The sequence below is a fragment of the Equus caballus genome, chromosome 13 (assembly GCF_041296265.1).
Source record: "Equus caballus isolate H_3958 breed thoroughbred chromosome 13, TB-T2T, whole genome shotgun sequence".
Classification (NCBI taxonomy): Eukaryota; Metazoa; Chordata; class Mammalia; order Perissodactyla; family Equidae; genus Equus; species Equus caballus.
This window is the reverse complement of record NC_091696.1, coordinates 34,999,862-35,021,369: the sequence shown is the minus strand read 5'-3', so window position 1 is coordinate 35,021,369 and position 21,508 is coordinate 34,999,862. Positions and strand designations below refer to the sequence as shown.

General features: G+C 39.8%; 1 protein-coding gene and 1 pseudogene across 2 annotated transcripts in view; one reads left to right on the top strand and one right to left on the bottom strand.

The window, feature by feature from the left end:
* Positions 1-21,508, bottom strand: part of COG7 (component of oligomeric golgi complex 7) — an 81,153-nt gene that overhangs the window by 47,909 nt on the left and 11,736 nt on the right. For both annotated transcript variants that reach the window (XM_001916245.5, XM_005598850.4), the window contains exons 5-6: positions 1,828-1,910; positions 946-1,068 (exon numbers count right to left, since the gene is read on the bottom strand). In XM_001916245.5, the coding sequence (XP_001916280.2) occupies positions 946-1,068; positions 1,828-1,910 (206 nt within the window). The remainder of the gene's footprint in view (positions 1-945; positions 1,069-1,827; positions 1,911-21,508) is intronic.
* On the top strand, positions 5,935-6,049 carry LOC111767659 (U6atac minor spliceosomal RNA; annotated as a pseudogene).

Here is a 21,508-nt window from a genome sequence, read left to right as displayed (position 1 = left end):
TTTATCCTTGTGATACAAGCAGTAGAAGAGGCAAGGACACACAAATGAGTATGGACAGACAGGGTCATTGAAGACTGACGATTACGTAAAAACTGTGAAACTGCTACAGGAGGCTATTTTTTGTTTTGAGTTTTTGTTTTTTGTTTTTAAGTCTGAATTAGGTTGGTTCAAGGAGAAAGAAATAAGGATGGAGAAGAGTGCTTTAACCACCTGAATGACAAGACCCTGTACAAGGAACTCTCTCCAACTACAGTCAAGTTCATTTCAGCAAATGACTGATGAACATTTGAAGGGTGATTCACAGCTAATCTTGAAAAAAATATAACAATCCACACCATAAACAGGCCAGTCAGTCATTACTCTAAAAGAGGGCCTAGTGCACCTCCTGGCATCAAGACGAGGGACTAGCTCATACGCTTTCTGCCTGACAATGCCCAGAGACTTTGGGAGAGTGAGTGACGCAGAGCTTCCATTTGAAGTGAGGGTCCCCCTCTCCCCTGCATCAGAAGATGCCTTTAAAATGAGACTCTTCCTCTAACTCTGGTGCACTGTGAGAACAAGGGAAACTAACTTTAGGCCAGGTAAATTTTACCCGAAGTTAAGATAAAAACAATCATGTTCACTCAAACACCACCTGACTAAGGGCCTCCTGCTTTCAGATCAGAAGATAATGGCCTTCAGGAATTCCAGGCTCCCTCACGGAACAAGCAACATTGTCACATTAGATTCTATTTAAGATACCGATAAGAGTGATAAGAAGAGTTTTAAGGAGACCTAAAGTTTTACTGCCTTGTGTGTCGAAGCATGTCTTTTAACCCCTTTGGTGATGGCAGCAAATGGGGAGGGTCTTCAAGGAGGTTCTTTTGCTCTGCAGTTGAGAGAGACCATACCCACTTGCTTGTGACCCCGGGCTTTGCTCTCCCTAGAACCCAAATGAGCTGTTACCTGCGTAGCCCATTGGCTTTGCGTGTGCCAAGCACCGAGCAAGGCGTCGTAGAGCCCAGTGAGCTGCCGGTCCAGGGGGAGCTCACTCTGACACAGCTCTTGCCAGGCTGCTAAAAGCGGGACCTGCAGAGGCAGAACAAAGGGCCTTACTGGGTACACCCAGCCACGCTGCCTGGTGAAACTGCCCTGCCCTTCGACCAAGGCCAGGGTGTTACCTCTGCCTATCACCCCGGGCAACCTGCTTCCCACTGATGGCCACTCACTTCAAACGAAGGCAGAAAAACGCATTTACAGTCACCTGCTCTGATCATCTCTCAAAGTTGGAATCTGTTGCCCTCTAAGTGATCCTTTCTCTTTCTATCGTGCCCCCAAAGCATGGCAGTGTATGTCCACTCACCACGCTGCCACTCTTCTGAACAGACCTTAGAGGTGTGCTTCAGCTTCACGTCCTAACACTCCCGCTTAAAAGACACATGAGCATTGGACCTGAAGGAATTAGGTTGGCCCAAGAAGCTGGCAAGGTTTTTAAAAGTAACCTAACTTCAACGAGCCTTGAAAATACGTGAAATTCTTATGCCATAATAAAGCTTAAGACATGAATCTCCCTTAGAAGACAAAAATGGGAAAAATTAAAACAACTTTTCAGTCGGTAAATGAAATCCAGTTATAAATACAAGAGAGGCTAAAATCGATTGATTATTCTTTTTCCAACTGACAATTAAATGAATCTACAGGCTGGACCAAGAGCACCCCCTATCGGCTAATTAAAGGAAAGAGACCAGAGGACGAGGAGGCAAACATTTTTACCTTCGAGAATGAAACTGGGATTCTGTGCCCAGGGTTATAAGCATTCCACAATCATAATCACTCACAGCTTCTCACCTTGTGACACTTGTAGTAATATGCAAGAAGCTGGGGCATCCGGTCAATTTCAGTAAAAATTTTCACAAACGCTTTGGACTGATCTAAAGGAAAAAATATAAAACAAGTTCATACTGTTAGCAGGTTTTCTGCTGCAGCCAAGAAAAAGAATTCTCCAGGATAAACGTGGATATATATAAGCCAGGATTCAGAAGTTCCCACCTAGACAATGAATTAACTCATGCATGGAAATCGTAAAAACGAAAAATTTAAGGGCAGAACACATGACTCAATCAGACCCATAAGCTCTGGCTTGTTTAGGATAATGCATCAACAAGCATCATTAATATAACTAAGATTACACGTCAGCAAAGCAATCGCTACATATGAATAGAAAAATGAGTTCAGGTCAGGGAGGGGCCGGGGCGGGGCGGGCTGGGCTGTAAATCGGAGGAGGCTCGCTCTCGGATTGTGCAACGGCAGGGTGAGCTCCTCCTTCACTTCTGTGCTTGCGGGCAGCTCACCTGCCTCACCTTGTCCTGGCCTGACTAGAAACAGGATGTCAGCAATAGAAGAGTATCGAAAATAAGCATGAATCGACCTCATTTTCCAGGCGAGGACACTGCAGCCCAGAGAGCTGCAGCCACCTGCCGCTGAATGGCAGGACGGCTAAACCGTAGTACAGGTTGAACCACATGAAAGTCCTGCTACTCAATCATTTCTGACCTACAAAAACAACAATTTCATACAGCACAACTGAATCCTTATATGAACTAAAAAATACTGACACAGGGGCCGGCCCGGTGGCGCAGCGGTTAAGTTCGCACATTCCGCTTCTCGGAGGCCCAGGGTTCGCGGTTCGGATCGCCGGTGCGGACAGGGCACCGCTTGGCGAAAGCCATGCTGTGGTAGCTGTCCCACGTATAAAGTAGAGGAAGATGGGCATGGATGTTGACTCAGGGCCAGACTTCCTCAGCAAAAAGAGGAGGATTGGCAGTAGTTGGCTCAGGGCTGATCTTCCTCAAAAAAAGAAAAAAAAATACTGACACAGGCAGACCTTCTGTCAGGTGTCAAGAGCAAATCATGCTCTTTACCGCCCCCAAGGCCTTTGGATTTACTATATCTGGAATGATCTTCTGGCTCTCTGTGTGGCTTTCATCTTACTAGAAGGGCCTTTCCCAATCAGCCTACCTAAATTAGGTTCCCCCTGCTATTCCCTATCATATCTTCCCCTTCACAGAACTAATCACAATCTATATTATTGTATTTAGTTACTTGTATAACAGCTTATCGTCTTTCTCACCCTCGGAAATGTCAGCTCCATGAGGACCATGACCTTTCCTGTCTTGTTTCCCTGTTCTTAGAAACTAGCACAGCAAACAGCAAGTACTTAAAAAATGCAGTAAATTAACGATTGTTTTAAACAGCATTGTTTTTCAGCATTATAAGCAGCATGCATGGTGGAAAAAATGGAAAACAGAAAAAGAAGAAAAAACTGCCTATAATCCTATCACACTGTTAAATATTATCAACATTTTGGTGTATATTCAAAGAGTATTTTTACAAAGAAAGTGTTACAATGTGTCCTGCTCTAAATATATACTCACAATTTAAAAAATTTCTATCCAACAGAGCAGACTTTGTTATTTCTTGAAACAAATAATAAAGCATAATTTGCCAACATAGCAAACCCATTTACTAAAAGCATTATAAAAACTTGAAAGTAATAATATGTGGGGAGGCCAGCCTGGTGGCATAGTGGTTACGTTTGCCCGTTACGCTTTGGCAATTTGGGGTTCCCCAGTTCGGGTCACAGGCGTGGACCTATGTACCACTTTTTGAGCCATGCTGCAGCGGGCATCCCACATTTAAGTAGAGGAAGATGGGCACAGATGTTAGCTGAGGGCCAATCTTCCTCAACAAAAAGAGGAGGGTTGGCAGTGGATATTAGCTCAGGGCTACTCTTCCTCAAAAAAAAGAAGTAATACTATGTGGGTCTTTAGCCCTTATAGAGGAATTCCATTTTTTCAAGATTAGTACACTAAATTAAACAGACAAATTGGTAAAACTGGGGGAAGTTCCTGATTCGGACAACAGAAAGAAACAGGAAATCCACTTTGGCAACCACTGAAGGACTTCCAGACTCCTGCCAATATGCCCAATTCAATTCAAAAATACCCCTGAGCACCTGCTGCTGCAGGGCTTCCTGCCGGGGACCACAGGGCCTTGTGGTGGACTTGTTATTTTTGCAACTCCACACCTACTGCCCTTCTTCTGCTAACAGAATTCTGGTTTTTCTCTGGGGAACTGTGCCTCTGCCTCCCATTCTCCATCTAAATATTTCCAGTGGAGCTGACTCCACTCGTGGCTCTAGGATGTGACCCAGGTCTGGCCAAACAGGGCCTCAAGTGATCAAATGCAATCAAGATTAATTCTGGAAGCCCTTCTTGAGCTGTGAGAATGGACGCCTAGAACCGCAATGGCCACCACATAAAGAGTGTGCCTGGAAGTAAAGCCAACACACAGAGAGACAGAGCCAAGAAATGAAAAGAGAGGGAGACTGGGTTCTAATGACATCGTTTGTGCTCCTGGATCAAGCCAGGCCGGCAGCAAGGACTACACCTGAATGTCTCAGTTCCATAAGCCAATGTATTCTAGTTTTTTTCCTTTATGCCAGTTTGAATTGGGTTTCTGTCACTTGCAACCAGAAGTATCCCAAACTGATACAAGTCTAACGTGAATAAATGTGGTCCCTAGTCTCTATTTCATGTACCCAAAGTGCAATATATATGGCCAAGAGGTTCTTACCATGTCATATTAACAACTGACTTTTAATTACAAACAAAAAACAAACAATCTTATAGCGCCAATAGGAAGCAGCATGGACATTAACAATAAAAAATAAAAGAGTTCCCCCAAATTCACTTATATTGCTTTTGCCTATGATTTCACATTCTACTTAGACATAAGGAGGTATTTCTTACAAAGTGCCCTGCACATAGGAGGTATGTCATAATTACCCCTTAAATGAAATAAACATATAAGAAAAAATGCTCCTAAAACATTTCCCCCACTGTAGCAGTGCGTACTTCACCCTGTTTCCTCCTAGGTATAGACGGCAGGCAGCACGCCCTTAGGCAGGTGCCTGAGAGAGCTGTCCTTCACCCTTCTCTGACTCTCGGTTGCTCATTTTCCCTGGAGAAAGAGAATATCTGCTTGAATGTGGGAGTAAACACAGTCAGAGGTGAGGATAATATCAAAGGCCTCAATGCGCAGAGTAGGCAATAACATTAAAAATTCACTGTGGCTAAGCCAGCTGTCCCACTTCCATTCACAGGACTTCTTCCAAAGCTTTTCCATTCACGTAACCTCACTTTAACCTCAGTACTACCCTACGAGGTCAGAAGATGGAGAATCTGCCAACAGAATAAATAAGCTGATCTAGATCACACAACTAGAAGAGCCAAGACCTTGATCAGGTCCCTGAGACATCATCTAACTTCTGCGACTTGTCCGAAACAACAACTGACAAAGCAGTTGAAATTTAAAGCATTTTTCCCTTAGATCTTTAAAGACATTGCTCCATTCCACTTCAGCACAGACCTCTGCTAAACTAATTTTTGCTACTTTGTAGGGGAATTTTTGTTTTTGAGGAAGATTAGCCCTGAGCTAACATCTGGCCCACCTTCCTCTATTATTTTATATGTGGGACTCCTGCCACAGCGTGGCTTGACAAGTAGTGCATAGGTCCACACCCAGGATCCGTACGGGTGAACCCTGGGCCACCGAAGCAGAGCACGAGAACTTAACCACTATATCACGAGGCTGGCCCCAGCAGTTGAAATTTAAGACTTTAAATCTCAGATCTAGCAAAGAATCCCAGGAGCTGTGCTTGTCCAGACCAGAGAAGAAGAGAGCTCCAGAAGGAAGGCCTCTAGGGAAAAGGGAGAACTCAGAAGAAGGCCCTATTCCCATGACACAGCATTTGGAAAAAACTAAGGAGTATGGATGGCAGGAAGAAGGAGAGGGAAGAAAAAGGCGATCAGAAACTTGAGGACAAACACGTAGCTTAATAGGAAAGGAACCAAAAACATAGTACACGACCTGACTCCGCACAAATGAACTACTGTGTTGTATGACAGGGGAGAAGGTTAGCACTCCCTTTGACAAGCGTGGCTCTCAGGCCTGACTACACGCAACGAGCATTTATAAAGTGATGATAATTTAAACACTATTGATTTAATTAAAAAAATAATGGTATAGGGGGAAAAGGGGGAAGGGCGGGAGGAGTGGAATGACAATTAAATCCTGAGCTATAACAATAAAAATCAATAGATAATGCCTAAAATTTATACACGAAAAAATATAATAATAAATTTATTATGCAGAAAAATAAAGTGAAATACCAGAGAAAGACAGCTCTAAGGATTTTAAATGGTGGCCTCCTGGGATGGGGACTGGGGAACGAGGCAGGAGAGGAAGAGAATGCTACTTCTCCCTGTAAGACCTTCAATACTATTTAACTTCTCAGCACTACAAGGGATGGGGAAAAGTAACCAAATTCAAGGAAAAGGAAAAGGAAACCAACGAACTCATATGCAGGTCTGGACTTCCAATTTGTAGTTTAGCTGAATCTGCTGAGCTGCAGGGCTTTTTAGAAATGATGCAGCTCTCAATCAAGCAGAGTCTTCAGAAGTCCCTTCTTGGCCTTTTGGGAATTACTCCCTCTGGACCACTGTGAGGGCTACAGGGTCTTGCATGAGAGGTCCAAGAGAAAGGAAGGGATGTTCACTGAACGCTCCTCGGGACCAGGAGCTGCACACCTGCTGTCTCTAATCCCCACAAGACTCGTATGGTGCATATTCCACCCTCATTTTACTGAGGAGGAAACTGAGGTCTCATTGCTAATACAAGCAGCCCAAAGATTTAAGACTAGGTCTATCCAAAAGCCAACACTCCTTCCACTCTGCTGCACCTCAGGAGACTTACTAATAAATTAACAGCCATGAAATTATTTCCTGAATAGAAACTGCTTAATCTGTTGAAGGCAAACTATGCTCTGCCCCCACCCTTCCTTTCCAGCCTCATCTCTGACCACTTCCCAACATTCACTCCACTAAAATGGGTTTAATTACTATTCCCCAAACAGTCCCAGTTTTCCTATTTCTATACCATTCAAATATATGTTGTTCCCTCTGCCCCAAATGCTTCACTTCACCTATCAAAATCTTAGACCCATGGCAAAACGCTCATGCTACATTGCTAAGCGGGGGCAAAAAAAAGATACAAAATTGTATATACTCAATGTATATACTTTCCTTAAAAGGTATATGTACACAAAGGGAAAAAACTGGAAGAAAATGCTAATAGTCATCGCTGCATGGTAAGTTTACTGGTAAATCATTTTCTTCTTTATATTTTTCAAATTTTCAATAATCTGTATTAATTTTAGAATCAAAACCAATTTAAATAGTTTTTACATTCAGGTACCTTTCAAGATTCTGCACATCTATTAGCTCTTTCATAAAAACGTCCTCGATTTTCCTTCATCCTTTTCTTCACCCTGGGAGGCCTAAGGCAATTTTCACATTCTCTTATATACTAAAATTACTTGCGTACTTTTTCTCTCCCAGCCTCACCCTCAACCAAGCTGTAAGGTCCTTGGGATAGCAACCATATCTTCTTCATCTTTGTATTCCCTGCTGTTTTTCACATAATTAATATTTGAAAATAATATTTATAAATCAGTTATCCCTTTGAAAATTCCTACTCTAATTATACCAGATGGGAACTATAAAAAAGCAAACAAACTGAACTCCTACATATTCACATATTTGGTGATTTGAGGAATAAGTAAATAATTTGATAAATATCAGCATTCCACACATAGCAATGGGTTCTGAGAGCCCAGTTACGGGTCTAATATCATGTAGTTTCTTACATATCTCCCCAAGGGCAGAGGAAATGACTAAACCAAGTATTTTCAGCTTACTGCTGAAAAGACAGGCAGGCAGTTTCAGTGCGGTCCCTCAACACACTGCAGCACCGCCTCTGGCTCTCATCTGCCCCCTTCTGGCCAAAATGTAGATGCTGCGGTCTTAGAATTAAATTAAAAAGAAGGAAAGAAAAAAAAGGAAAAAACGCCGAGCTAACGGGTGCCCAGCTGTTTTAGATCTGCTTTGTTCCCCTTCATCTCTTGGAAGCCCAATAAACTTCTGAGAAGGAAAAGCTGTAACAGCAACCACTGTGGAGACAACCCAGCTAAACTTCAGAGACCCGCCAGCAGATCTCAATTTAACTGGCAGAAATCCATAAATTAGAAAAGGACTATTTGCCTTTAAAAATGCTTATTATTTTCATAAGATCACTTAAGTAAATGAACCTTCCTGCTACATGTAAAATTATACTACAAAAAGTTGCTTCAACAACTGAGTTCATTGGTTGTATAAAACGAACTAGGCCTGTATACTTGGAGAGTGTCAGTCTGGGAGAGAGATGGAAAAGGGTAATATGCTAGGGATGTACTAATTTATCGGGGATTTCCCTTTAAAAACTGATAGATAAAGAAGCAGCTTGGCCTTCCTGGAATTAAAGAGCACATTACTTTTGGCGGGGAGGGACCCTTCCTGATACTCACCAAAATTAACCACCAAAAGAAAAACCCAATACCACTCACTGATGTTGAAGCCAGAAAAATGTCTGTACTACGAACTTCAAAGGAAGCCAATCAGATATTCGACCATCTTGGCCCCAGATGAGTGGGGAGACTGGGAGAACCCCAAACGTAAGCATGGAGTGTGTGGTAGACAGGTAAAGGCCCAGAGCAAAGGGAAGCCTGGGCAAGGCGTGGGAAGAAGGCCCGGCTGCACTTCAGCCCAGCAGTGGGCACAGCCCACAGGGCTGGAAAGCGCCGTTTTCCCCCTTCTGAATCAGCATCCTGCCTACAAAGAGCCGGGTCTGGAATCAAGCCTGATTCAAACTTGTGAACGAAAACTCAAATACAGCTTACCCCCAAAACCAAAGCCCATGATCCTGACCCAGAGGGCATCATTCAAACCTGATGACAGCTCCAAGGAGCCAACTCACCCAGAAGGAAAGGAAAACCACTTAAATTCATGGAGCCCCCATTTCCCCCCAACTCCTACTTCCCAACCCCACGTAACTGGATGAACACCTCAACCACACAACTGAGCTCCAGGGGTCTGTAGTTGCAACAAATCCACGACAAACTGTGAGGAACAAAGCTGCCAGACGGCAACTTTCCAAAGGCCTAGCTCCTGAGCTAGAATCCTGGTAACGAGGACCAACAAATGGGGAAGATGTGGAATGAAAAGGCTGGCGATGAGTAATGAAGCCCTTCTCTTTAGGCAACTGCAGAGCACAACGGAGAACGGAGCCTTTAAACCAAGGGAGAGAGAAAACCTCTCAACAAAGTCCAGGAAATGAGGAGGGGCTTCCAAGGAGATCCCATGCACACTATTTTTCAGGAAACAGCAGGCCCAGAAAAAAGCACCCACATACAAATATGAATCAACAAAACACTCAACGATGGGACCTATGTAAAAGTCTCCAGGGGGGGGAGGGGGAAAAAGAAGAACAGAGCATGCAGAAGGTGCATCAAGAGAGCACTTTGAAAACAACCAGGGAGAGAGAAGGAAGCAGAGGACTTGAACACCACTATAAACCAATTAGACCTAACAGACGTACAGAATACTCCACCCAGCAACAGCAGAATGCACATTTTTCTGAAGTGTCCATGGAACGTTCTCCAGGATAGACAATATCTTAGGCCAGAAAACAAGCCTACATAAATTTTAAAAGACTGAAATCATATAAATCATACAGTGTTTTCCAATCACAATGGGATAAAACTAGAAATCAACAGAAGAAAGAAAACTGGAAAATTCACAAATATGTGGAGATTAAAGAACAAAGCCTTTTTTTTCTTTCCCAAGATTGGCACCTGAGTTAACAACTGTTGCCAATCCTCTTTTGTTTTTTTCTGCTTTTTTCTCCCCAAATCCCCCAAGCACATAGTTGTGAATATTTTTTTAGTAACAACAAACTCTTAAACAAACAATGGGCCAAAGAAGATACCACAAGGGAAACTGGAAAATATCTTGAGACAAACGAAAACAAAAATGCAACATACCAAAACTTACAGGATTCCACAAAAGCAGTACTAAGAGCTAATTTAGAGCTGTAAATGCTTACATTGAAAAAGAAAGATCTCATCAACAACCTAAACTCTGCATCTTAAAGAACTAGAAAAAAGGACCCAAAGCTAACAGAAGAAAGGAAATAATAAAGATTAGAGCAGAGATAAATAAAATAGAGAATACAGAAGCAAAAGAGAAAAATCAACGAAACAAAGAGTTGGTTCTTTGAAAAGATGAACAAAATTAACAAACCTTTATTTAGATTCACTCAGAAAAAGGCAAAAGACTCAAATAAAATCAGAAATGAAAGAGGGAACATTTTACTACCAATTTTACAGAAATAAAAAGGATTATAAGAAAGTACTATCAACAAAAATGGATAAACTAGATGAAATGGACAAATTCTTAGAAAAACACAACCACCAAGACTGAATCATGAAGAAACAGGAATTCTGAATAGACCCAAAACTAGAAAGGAAAATGAATCAGTAATCAAAAACCTCTCAACAAAGACAAGCACATCAGATGGCTTCACTGATGAATTGTACTAAACACTTAAAGAAGAATTAATGCCAATACTTCTCACACTCTTCCTAAAACCTGTAGACATCACAACCTACAGACCAATGTCCCTGATGAACAGTAATGCAAAAATCCTCAACAAAATACTAGCAAACCAAATTCAACAGCACATTAAAAGGATTATCACCATGAGCAAGTAGGATTTATTCCTAGGATACAAGGGTGGTTCAACATATGAAAATGAATCATTATAATAATATACCACATTAACAGAATGAAGGAAAAAATCCACATGATCATCTCAATTGATGCAGAAAAGCATTTGATAAAATTCAACACTTTCATGATATAAACACTCAACAAACAAGGAACAGAAAAAAACTATTTCAACATAATAAAGGCTATATATGAAAAGCCCCCAACTGATAGAAGACCATTTCAAACTTTTCCTCTGAGATCAGGAACAAGACAAGGATGCCTACTTTTGCCAGTTCTATTCAACTTAGTACTAGAAGTCCTAGCCAGAGCAATTAGGCAAGAAAAAGAAATGAAGAGCATTCAAACAGGAAAGAAGGAAGTAAAATTACCTTTGTTTGCAGATGAGATAATCTTATATATAGTAAACTCTAAAGATTCCACAAAAGAACTAATAAGCAAATTCAGCCAAGTTGCAGAATACAAAATAAATACACAAAAATCAGTTGTGCTTCTATGTACTAACAATGAACAATCTGAAAAGGAAATTAAGAAAACAATTCCATTTATAATAGCATCAAAAAGAATAAAATACTTACGAATAAATGTAACCAAAGAGCTTAAAGTCTTATACACTGAAAATGAGAAAACACTGCTGAAAGAAATTAAAGAAGACACAAATAAATGGAAAGAGATCTCCTGTTCATGGATTAGAAGAATTAATATTGTTAAGATGGTAATACTACCGAAAGCAACCTACAGATTCAATGCAATCCCTATCAAAATCCCAATGGTGTTTTCAGGAGAAACAGAAAAATCCATCCCAAAATTCATATGGAATTTCAAGGGACCTCAAATAGCCGAAACAATCTTGAAAAAGAAGAACATTGGTAGTCTCACATTTCATGATTTCAAAACTTACTAACAGCTACAATAATCAAAACAGTGTGGTACTGGTATAAAGACAGACATATAGCCCGATGCAATAGGATAGAAAGCCGCAAAATAAACCTTCACATATATGGTCAAATGATTTTAAACAAGAGTGTCAAGACCATTCAATGAGGAAAGGACATTCTTTTCAACAAACGGTTCTCAGAAAACTGGATATCCACATGCAAAAGAAAGAATTTGGACTCTCACCTTACACCACGTACAAAAACTAACTTAAAATAGATCGAAGACCTAAATGTAAGAGATAAAATGGGAAAAGCCTCATGACCTTGGATTTGGCAATAGTTTCTTAAGTATGAAACCAAAAGCACAGGCAACAAAAGAAAAAACAGATAAACTGGGCTACATCAAAATGAAAAACTTATGCATCAAAAACACTATCAACAGAGTAAAAAGACAACCCACAGAAGGGGAGAAAATATTTGCAAATCATATAGCTGATCAGGGATTAATATCCAGAATATGTAACAAACTCCTACAACTCAATAACAAAAAAACACATACAGTCAGCCCTCCATATGAAGGATAGGAAGGGACGACTATATTCACTGTATTACAGCATTTTATGTAAGGGGCTTCAGCACCCACAGCTTTTGGTATTCATGGGGTTCCTGCAACCAATCCCCCATAGATACCAAGGGACAAGTGTAACCCAATTTTAAAATGGGCAAAGAACTTGAATAGACATTTCTCCAAAGATATACAAATGGCCAATAAGGATATGAAAATATGTTCAACATCATTAATCATTAGGGAAATATAAATCAAAATCACAGTGGGATACTGCTACATGCTCATTAGGACAGCTATTATCAAAAAACAGAAAATGACATGTGTTGGAAAGGATGTGGAGAGATTAGAACTCTTGTACATTGCTGGTGGGAATGGAAAATGGTGCAACTCCTATGGGAAACATTATGATGGTTCTTCAGAAAATTAAAAGTAGAATTATCTTGTGAAAAAGGAATTCCAGTTCTGGCTATATATCCAAAAGAATTGAAAGCTAGGATTCAGACAGGTATTTGTACATTCATGTTCATAGTATCATTATTCACAATAGTCAAAAGGTGGAAGCAACTCAAGCATCCATTGATGGATAAACAAAGGGTGGTATGTACATACAATGGAATATTATTCAGCTTTGAAAAGAAAGGAACTTCTGACATGCCACAACATGGATGAACCTTGAAGAAACATGCTAAGTGAAATAAGTCAATCACAAAATGACAAATACTGTATGATTCCCACTTATATGAGATACCTGGAGTAGGCAAATTCATAGAGACAGAAAGTAGAATGGTGGTTGCCAGCAGCTAGGGTGAGAGGGGAATTGGGAACTAGTGTTCAGTGGGTAGAGAGGTTCGACTGAGGAAGATGAGAAGAGTTCTGGAGACGGCTGGTGGTTACGGCTGCACAACAGTGTGAATGTACGTCCTGCCACCGAACTGTACACTTAGAAATGGTTAAAATGGTAAATTTTGTTTTGTGTATTTTACCACAATTTCAAAAAACTTTTTTTAAAAGAGCACTTCAAAGATTTACCCTAGGAAAGAGAAGAAAATTTTAGGCTACAGCTGCTTCGCACTCTCAAGGAAATTACACAAGGTATATCTTTTCTTTAGTAGGATCTAAAGTATCACAATGAGATATAAAGGGAGACTGGTAGAGCTAAGGGAAAAAAACCAGGAAGTAAATAATGATAGCACAAAAATTAAAAAATAAATCAGAAGAACAAAGTGTAGATTAGATACTTTAGAAAATGCTATTGATCATTTTGGAAGACAAACTTTTGAAAAATAACATAGACCGGGGTAGGGGGGTAGTTGGCAAAGAGCCGAAACAGACCAGCAAGAATATGACATATATGAAGGGGGGAAAAAGGAGAGCTAAAGAACAGATAGATGATGTTTTCAATGATGGAAAAGAAGACAAATGGAATAGAAAAAATATCTTTAAGAAAGAAATTTTCTAGAAATGAAGAAAGATATGAACCAGTAGATAAAAAGGGTTCATACTATGTTAGAGAAAAAAAAATCAAAACTTTCAAAACTGAAAAATAACCTAGGGAAGTAACTAAACTACAAGGGAAAAGAAAGAATCTTATCAACCAGAAGTCAGCATACCATGAGCCAGCTGGCCACATTACCATCTGTTTTTATACAAAGTTTTATTAGAACACAGTGAAGCCCACTCGTTCACATATGGGCTTTCATGCTACAACTGAAGGGTTAGGTATTTATGAGAGAGACCATATGGCCTGCAAAGCCCAAAATATTTACTATCTGGCCCTTTACAGGAAATGTTTCCCAACTCCTGTTTTAACTATTCCAGGAAAAGACACAGAATACCTACAAGGCCAGTCACACATTTAAGCAGAATACAAATGGCAGAAAACAATGATGCAAAGTTTCTAGAATTCTGAAGGAAAAAGAGTGTGATCCAAGAATTCCAAAGTAGGGGCCAAATTCCAAATTCCAAAGAGTGGTTAAGTTCATGTGCTCTGCTTTGGCGGCCCAGGGTTTTGCTGGTTCAGAACCTGGGCGCAGACATGGCACCACTCGTCAGGCCATGCTGAGGTGACATCCCACATCCCACAACTAGAAGGACCCACAACTAAAAATATACAACTATGTACCACAGGGGCTTTGGGGAGAAAAAGGAAAAATAAAATCTTAAAAAAAAAAAAAGAATTCCAAAGTAGTTAGCGGTTTCCTCACATGAAACAACAGAAAGACATTCTTTACTACATAAATACCAAGTATATAAACATAATCCCCAAGCCCTTCCTAAGGAAAAAAAATCTAATTGAAAACAAAATCCTCCTGATGAAGAAAAGCCTCAAAATAAAGAATTAACAAATGGGGGAGATATACGATGAAAAGTCTGGAAGTGAGTACTGAGTTCATTTAAACATGATATTAAGCATAAATAATCATGGCAATTATTGATTATAAAATAGTCACATAAAAACAAAACATTATAGAGTGATGTCAGCATCATGACAGAGTGAGGTCTCTCAGAAATCTCTCCCCTCCAATATACAACCAAAAAACATCCATAATCCAAAGAGGACATCCAAATACAACACAAAAAACATCAGAGAGACCCACACAGCCATATGATGGAAGGCGGAGAGGCTGCAGCCCTCCTCGGAGGAGGTGGAAGAAGGTAAGAGAAATCTTCGCTCCCTCCCCTAAAGACAGCCATCAGGTCCGGGAGGCCCCCAAGAGGGAAGGAAGAGGGGAGGGGACAGCAGTTCACAGGAACATCAAGGACTCCCAAGGATCCCTGCATGCAGCCTAGAGGGAAGCCCTCTATGGGGGCAAAAGCTTTCGCAGGGGGTGCCCTTATCAGGCCAACACCCCAGGAAAGCAGATGGTGAGTGAGAGCAGAGCCAGAAAGCCTGGAGAGCACACAGGAGAAAGCACCCCTCCCCCCACCCACTCACTGGGGCTCCAGGGATTTCGGCTGAAAGCAGAGGACTCAGAATACCTGGCTCTTGACCCCCACCCAGTGGTGACAGGCAGTAACTGCGACCAAATAATGCCAGGACGCAAAAGAACAAAACTCCTTCTAGCAATATCAAACACTATATTAGATGTCCAGACCAGAGAGACAATGACCCGTACCCAGAATTCAGTCCTGAGGGTGCAGAAATAAGTAGACTAAACAACAATGAATTCAAAACAGCTATCATCAAAAAACTCAATGAGGTAAAAGAGAATGTAGAGAAACAATTCAACAAGTTCAGGAGCTACTTCACAGAAGAGAGTCAAACTATAAAGAAGAATCAATAGAAATATTAGAGATGAAAGACACAATGGAAGAAATAAAACAAAATACAGATTCCCTGAACACTCGAGCAGAACAGACATCATAGAGGAGTGAATCAGCATAATCGAAGATAGACATGTTGAAATGCTCTGGATAGAGGAGGAGAGAGATCTAAGACTAAAAAGAAATGAAGAAAGTCTCCAAGAAATATCTGACTCAATCAGGAAACGCAACATAAGAATTAGAGGTATTCCAGAAGGAGAAGAGAAGGAGAATGGAGTAGAAAGCTTGTTCAAAGAAATTATAGAAGAGAACTTCCCAAACCTAGGGAAGGAGACGGAAATCCATGTGGAAGAAGCTGCCAGATCTGTCAATGTAAAAAGACCTACTGCAAGGCATATAGTAGTGAAATTGGCAAAACTGAATGACAAAGAAAGAATACTAAGGGCAGCCAGGCAGAAGAAAATAAGCTACAAAGGAACCCCTATTGGGCTTTCAGTAGATTTATCAGCAGAAACCTTACAGGCTAGGAGAGAGTGGAACGACATATTCAAATCATTGAAGGACAAAAACTTTCAGCCAAGAATACTCTATCCAGTGAAAATATCCTTTGGATATGACGGAAAAATAAAAACTTTCCCAGACAAACATAAGCCAAGGGAGTACGTAGCCACGAGACATGCCCTATAAGAAATTCTCAAGAAGGCCCTCACACTTCGGGAAAAAAAAGGGAGAAAGGGATTACAAAGCATGGAGTAAGGAGTTAAATAGGCAAGACAGAATCAGAGCAGGATAGCAAATACTCAAGTATAGCATTAAAGACAAAGGGAAGGAAAACACCAAAAACAAAGATAATCTTGTCATTTTAACCACAAACTCATAACACAAGATGGAATAAGATGTGAGAAACATAACTTAGGAGGGGAAGAGGAAAGGGACCGAATTGGTTTAGTCCAAGGAAATCAGAGGCCATCAGAAAAGGGACTATCTTATCCATGAGATCTTGAATACAAACCTCAGGGTAACCACTAAACAAAAAAGGAGAATAGAGACACAAATAATAAATAAGGAGAAAACAAAGAAACACAATATATAAAAAACTACATAACTCGATTGGTAGACCAACATACACAGGACGAGAAACAAAGGAAATGCAGGAGAACCAGAAAACGAGTGATAAAACAGCAGCAGTAAGCCCTCATATATCGATAATCACCCTAAACATAAATGGATTGAATTCTCCAATAAAAAGACACAGAGTGGCAAGATGGATTAAAGAACAAGACCCAACAATATGCTGCCTCCAGGAAACACATCTCAGTTCCAATGACAAACACAGGCTCAGAGTGAAGGGATGGAAGACGATTCTCCAAGCTAATGGTAAACAAAACAAAGCAGGTGTCGCACTACTTATATCGGACAAAGTAGACTTCAAGACAAGACAGGTAGGGGCCAGCCTGGTGGCGCAGTGGTTAAGTTCACATGTTCTGATTCTCAGCGACCTGGAGTTTGCTGGTTCAGATCCCAGGTGTGGACATGGCACCGCTAGGCAAAAGCCATGCTATGGTAGGCGTCCCACATATAAAGTAGAGGAAGATGGGCATGGATGTTAGCTCAGGGCCAGTCTTCCTCAGCAAAAAGAGGAGGATTGGCAGTAGTTAGCTCAGGGCTAATCTTCCTCAAATAAAATAAAATAAAATAAAACCTTCTAATTTTAAAAAAAAGATAAGACAGGTAAAGAGAGACAAAGAGGAGCAGTATATAATGATCAAAGGGACACTCCATCAAGAAGAAATAACACTTATAAATATCAATGCACCCAACACAAGAGCACCAAAGTACATAAAGCAACTATTAATAAACCTAAAAGAAGACATTAATAACAACACAATAATAGTTGTGTTATTAGTCTACTCACATCAATGGACAGATCATCCAGACAGAAAACTAACAAGGAAACAGTGAAATTAATTGAAAAGCTAGACCAGATGGACTTAATAGACATATATAGAACACTCCATCCAAAAACGGCAGATACACATTCTTCTCAAGTGCATATGGAACATTCTCAAGGATAGACCATATGCTGGGAAACAAGGCAAGCCTCAATAAATTTAAGAAGACTGAAATAACAATAAGCTTCTTTTCCCATCAGTGCTATAAAGCTAGAAATTAATTACAAGAAAAAAGCTGAGAAAAGGACAAAGATGTGGAAACTAAACAACATGCTATTGAACAACCAATGGATCACTGAAAAAATTAAAGGAGAAATCAAAAAATATCTGGAGACAAATGAAAATGATCACATACCATACCAACTCATATAGGATGCAGCAAAAATAGTATTAAGAAGGAATTCGTCACAATACAGGCACACCTTAACAAACCAAAAAAAACCCAAATAAGCAATCTCAAACTACACCTAATTGAATTAGGAAAAGAAGAACAAACAAAGCCCAAAGTCAGCAGAACAAGAGAAAAAATAAAAATCAGAGCAGAAATAAATGCTATTGAAACAAAAAAGGCAGTAGAAAGGATCAATGAAACAAAGAGTTGGCTCTTTGAGAAGATAAATAAAATTGACAAACCCCTAGCCAGACTTACAAAGAAAAAAAGAGCTCAGATAAATAAAATTTGAAATGCAAGAGGAGAAATAACAACAGATACCACAGAAATACAATGGATTATAAGAGAATACTACAAAAAACTATATGCCAATAAAATGGACAATCTAGAGGAAATGGATAAATTCTTAGACTCTTACAACCTCCCAAAGCTGAATCAAGAAGAAACAGATAATCTGAATAGACCAATCATAAGTAAGAGATTGAAACATTAATCAAAAGCATCCCAAAGAATAAAAGTCCAGGACCAGACAGCTTCCCTGGGGAATTCTACCAAACTTTCAGAGAGGATTTAATACCTACACTTCTCAAGCTATAACAAAAAATTAGGGAAGATGGAACGCTTCCTAACACATTCTACGAGGCCAACATCACTCTGATACCAAAGCCTGACAAGGATAACACAAAAAAGGAAAACTATAGGCCAATATTGCTGATGAACATAGATGCAAAAGTCCTCAACAAAATATTGACAACCTGAATACAGCAATACATCAAAAAGATCATACATCACAATCAAGTGGGATTTATTCCAGCGACACAGGGATGGTTCAACATCTGCAAATCAATCAATGTGATGCACCACATTAACAAAATGAGGAATAAAAACCACATGATCATCTCAATAGACACAGAGAAAACATTTGACGAGATCAAACAGCCATTTATGATAAAAACTCTTAAAAAAATGGGGATAGAAGGAAATTACCTCCACATAATAAAGGTCATATATGACAAACCCACAGCCAACATCATATTCAACGGGGAAAAACTGAACACCAGTTCCTTCTGAGAACAGGAACAAGACAAGGTTACCCACTCTCACCACTCTTATTCAATATAGTACTGGAGGTTTTGGCCAGAGCAATTAGGCAAGAGAAAGGAATAAAAGGAATCCAAATAGGAAGTGAAGAAGTGAAACTCTCGCTGTTTGCAGATGACACGATCTTTTATATAGAAAAAAGCTAAAGAATCCATCGGAAAACTATTACAAATAATTAACAACTACAGTAAGGTTGCGGGGTACAAAATCAACTTACAAAAATCAGTTGCATTTCTGTACTCTAACAATGAACTTAAAGAAAGAGAACTCAAGAATACAATTCCATTTACAACTGCAAAAAGAAGAATAAAGTACCTAGGAATAAATTTAACTTAGGAGGCGAAGGACTTATACAATGCAAACTATAAGACATTATTGAAAGAAATAGATAATGACATAAAGAGATGGAAAGAGATTCCATGCACATGGGTTGGAAGAATAAACATAGTTAAAATGTCCATATTACCCAAAGCAATCTACAGATTCAATGCCATCCCAATCAGAATCCCAATGACATTCTTCACGGAAATAGAGCAAAGAATCCTAAAATTCATATGGGGTAACCAAAGACCCCAAATTGCTAAGGCAATCCTGAGAAAAAAGAACAAAGCTGGAGGCATCACAATCCCTGACTTCAAAATGTACTACAAAGCCACAGTGATCAAAACGGCATGGTACTGGTACAAAAACAGGCACACAGATCAATGGAATAGAATTGAAAGCCCAGAAACAAAACTACACATATACGGGCAGCTAATCTTCGACAAAGGTGCCAAGAACATACAGTGGAGGGGCCGGCCCCATGGCCGAGTGGTTAAGTTCGCGAGATCCACTTTGGCAGCCCAGAGTTTCGCCAGTTCGGATCCTGGGCACAGACATGGTACCGCTCATCGGGCCATGCTGAGGTGGCATCCCAAATGCCACAACTAGAGGGCCCTACAACTAGAATACACAACTATGTATTGGAGGCCTTTGGAGAGAAGAAGGAAAAAAAACAACATACAATGGAGAAAAGACAGTCTCTTCAATAAATGGTGTTGGGAAAACTGGACAGCCACATGCAAAAGAATGAAAGTAGACCATTATCTCACGCCATACACAAAAATAAACTCAAAATGGATCAAAGACTTGAAGATAAGTCCTGAAACCATAAAACTCCTGGAAGATAACACAGGTAGTATACTCTTTGATATTGAACTTAAAAGGATCTTTTCGAATACCATGTCTTCTCAGACAAGGGAAAAAAAAGGAAAAAATAAACAAGTGGGAGTTCACCAGACTAAAGAACTTCTGCAAGGCAAAAGAAGCTAGGATCAAAACCAAAAGACAACCCACCAATTGGGAGAAAATTTTTGCAAATCATATATCCGATAAGGGGTTAATCTCCATAATATATAAGGAACTCACACAACTGAACAACAAAAAACCAAACAACCCGATCAAAAAATAGGCAGACAACATGAACAGACATTTTTCCAAAGAAGATGTACAGATGGCCAATAAACACATGAAAAGATGTTCAACATCACTAATCACCAGGGAAATGCAAATCAAAGCTACACTAAGATAACACCTTATGCCTGTTAAAATGACTATAATCACTAAGACTAAAAATAACAAATGTTGGAGAGGCTGTGGAGAGAAGGGAACCCTCATACACTGCTGGTGGGAATGCAAACTGCTGCAGCCACTATGGAAATATGGAGATGCCCCAAAAAACTAAAAATAGAACTACCTTATGTCCCAGCTATCCCACTACTGGGTATCTACCCAAACAATTTGAAATCTACAATCCAAAGTAACATATGCACCCCTATGTTCCTTGCAGCAATATTCACAATAGCCAAGACATGGAAACAACCCAAGTGCCCATCAACTGATGATTGAATAAAGAAGATGTGGTATATATACAATGGAATACTATTCAGCCAGAAAAAAAGACAAATTCATCCCATTTGCAACAACATGGAAAGACCTGGAGGGAATTATGCTTAGCGAAACAAGACAGACTGAGAAAGACAAACATCAGATGATTCCACTCATATGTGGAATATAAACAAGCACATGGACGAAGACAACAGGTAAGTGGTTACCAGGGGAAGGGGGGTGAGGGCGGGCACGGGGGTAAAGGGGAGCACCTATGTGGTGACAGTCAAGAAATAATGTACAACTGAAATTTCACAGTGATGTAAACTGATTGTATTATGTAAACTCATATATTATGAACTCAAAAAAAAAGTATATGTGTAAATAAAACCATTATAAAATATGAAAATTTTATAATGTTTAAAAGTTTAGAGAGAAAAGCTACATGATAAAAAAGTTAATAATTTGATAGTATATCGTGACAAAAATTCTGGACTATGCAATATTCTAGAATGTGGCGTGGGGGGGAAGGGTGGGAGGCAGGAAGAGGAGTGTGAATGCACTAATCAGAGGGAGTCAGATATTGTTTCATCTATGAGGTTGATAAACTGAGAAAGAAGCTTAGTTTATTATTTGAAGTCACAAATCACTAATAAACTACAATCAAGTTACGTCTTTTAAATTATCTGTGAGAAAAAAACACAAAGAAAACATATATAGCAAAATACAAAGATCAAAAGAAACAGAAACATAAAGCAGAAAATATACAAATAGAAAGATACAAA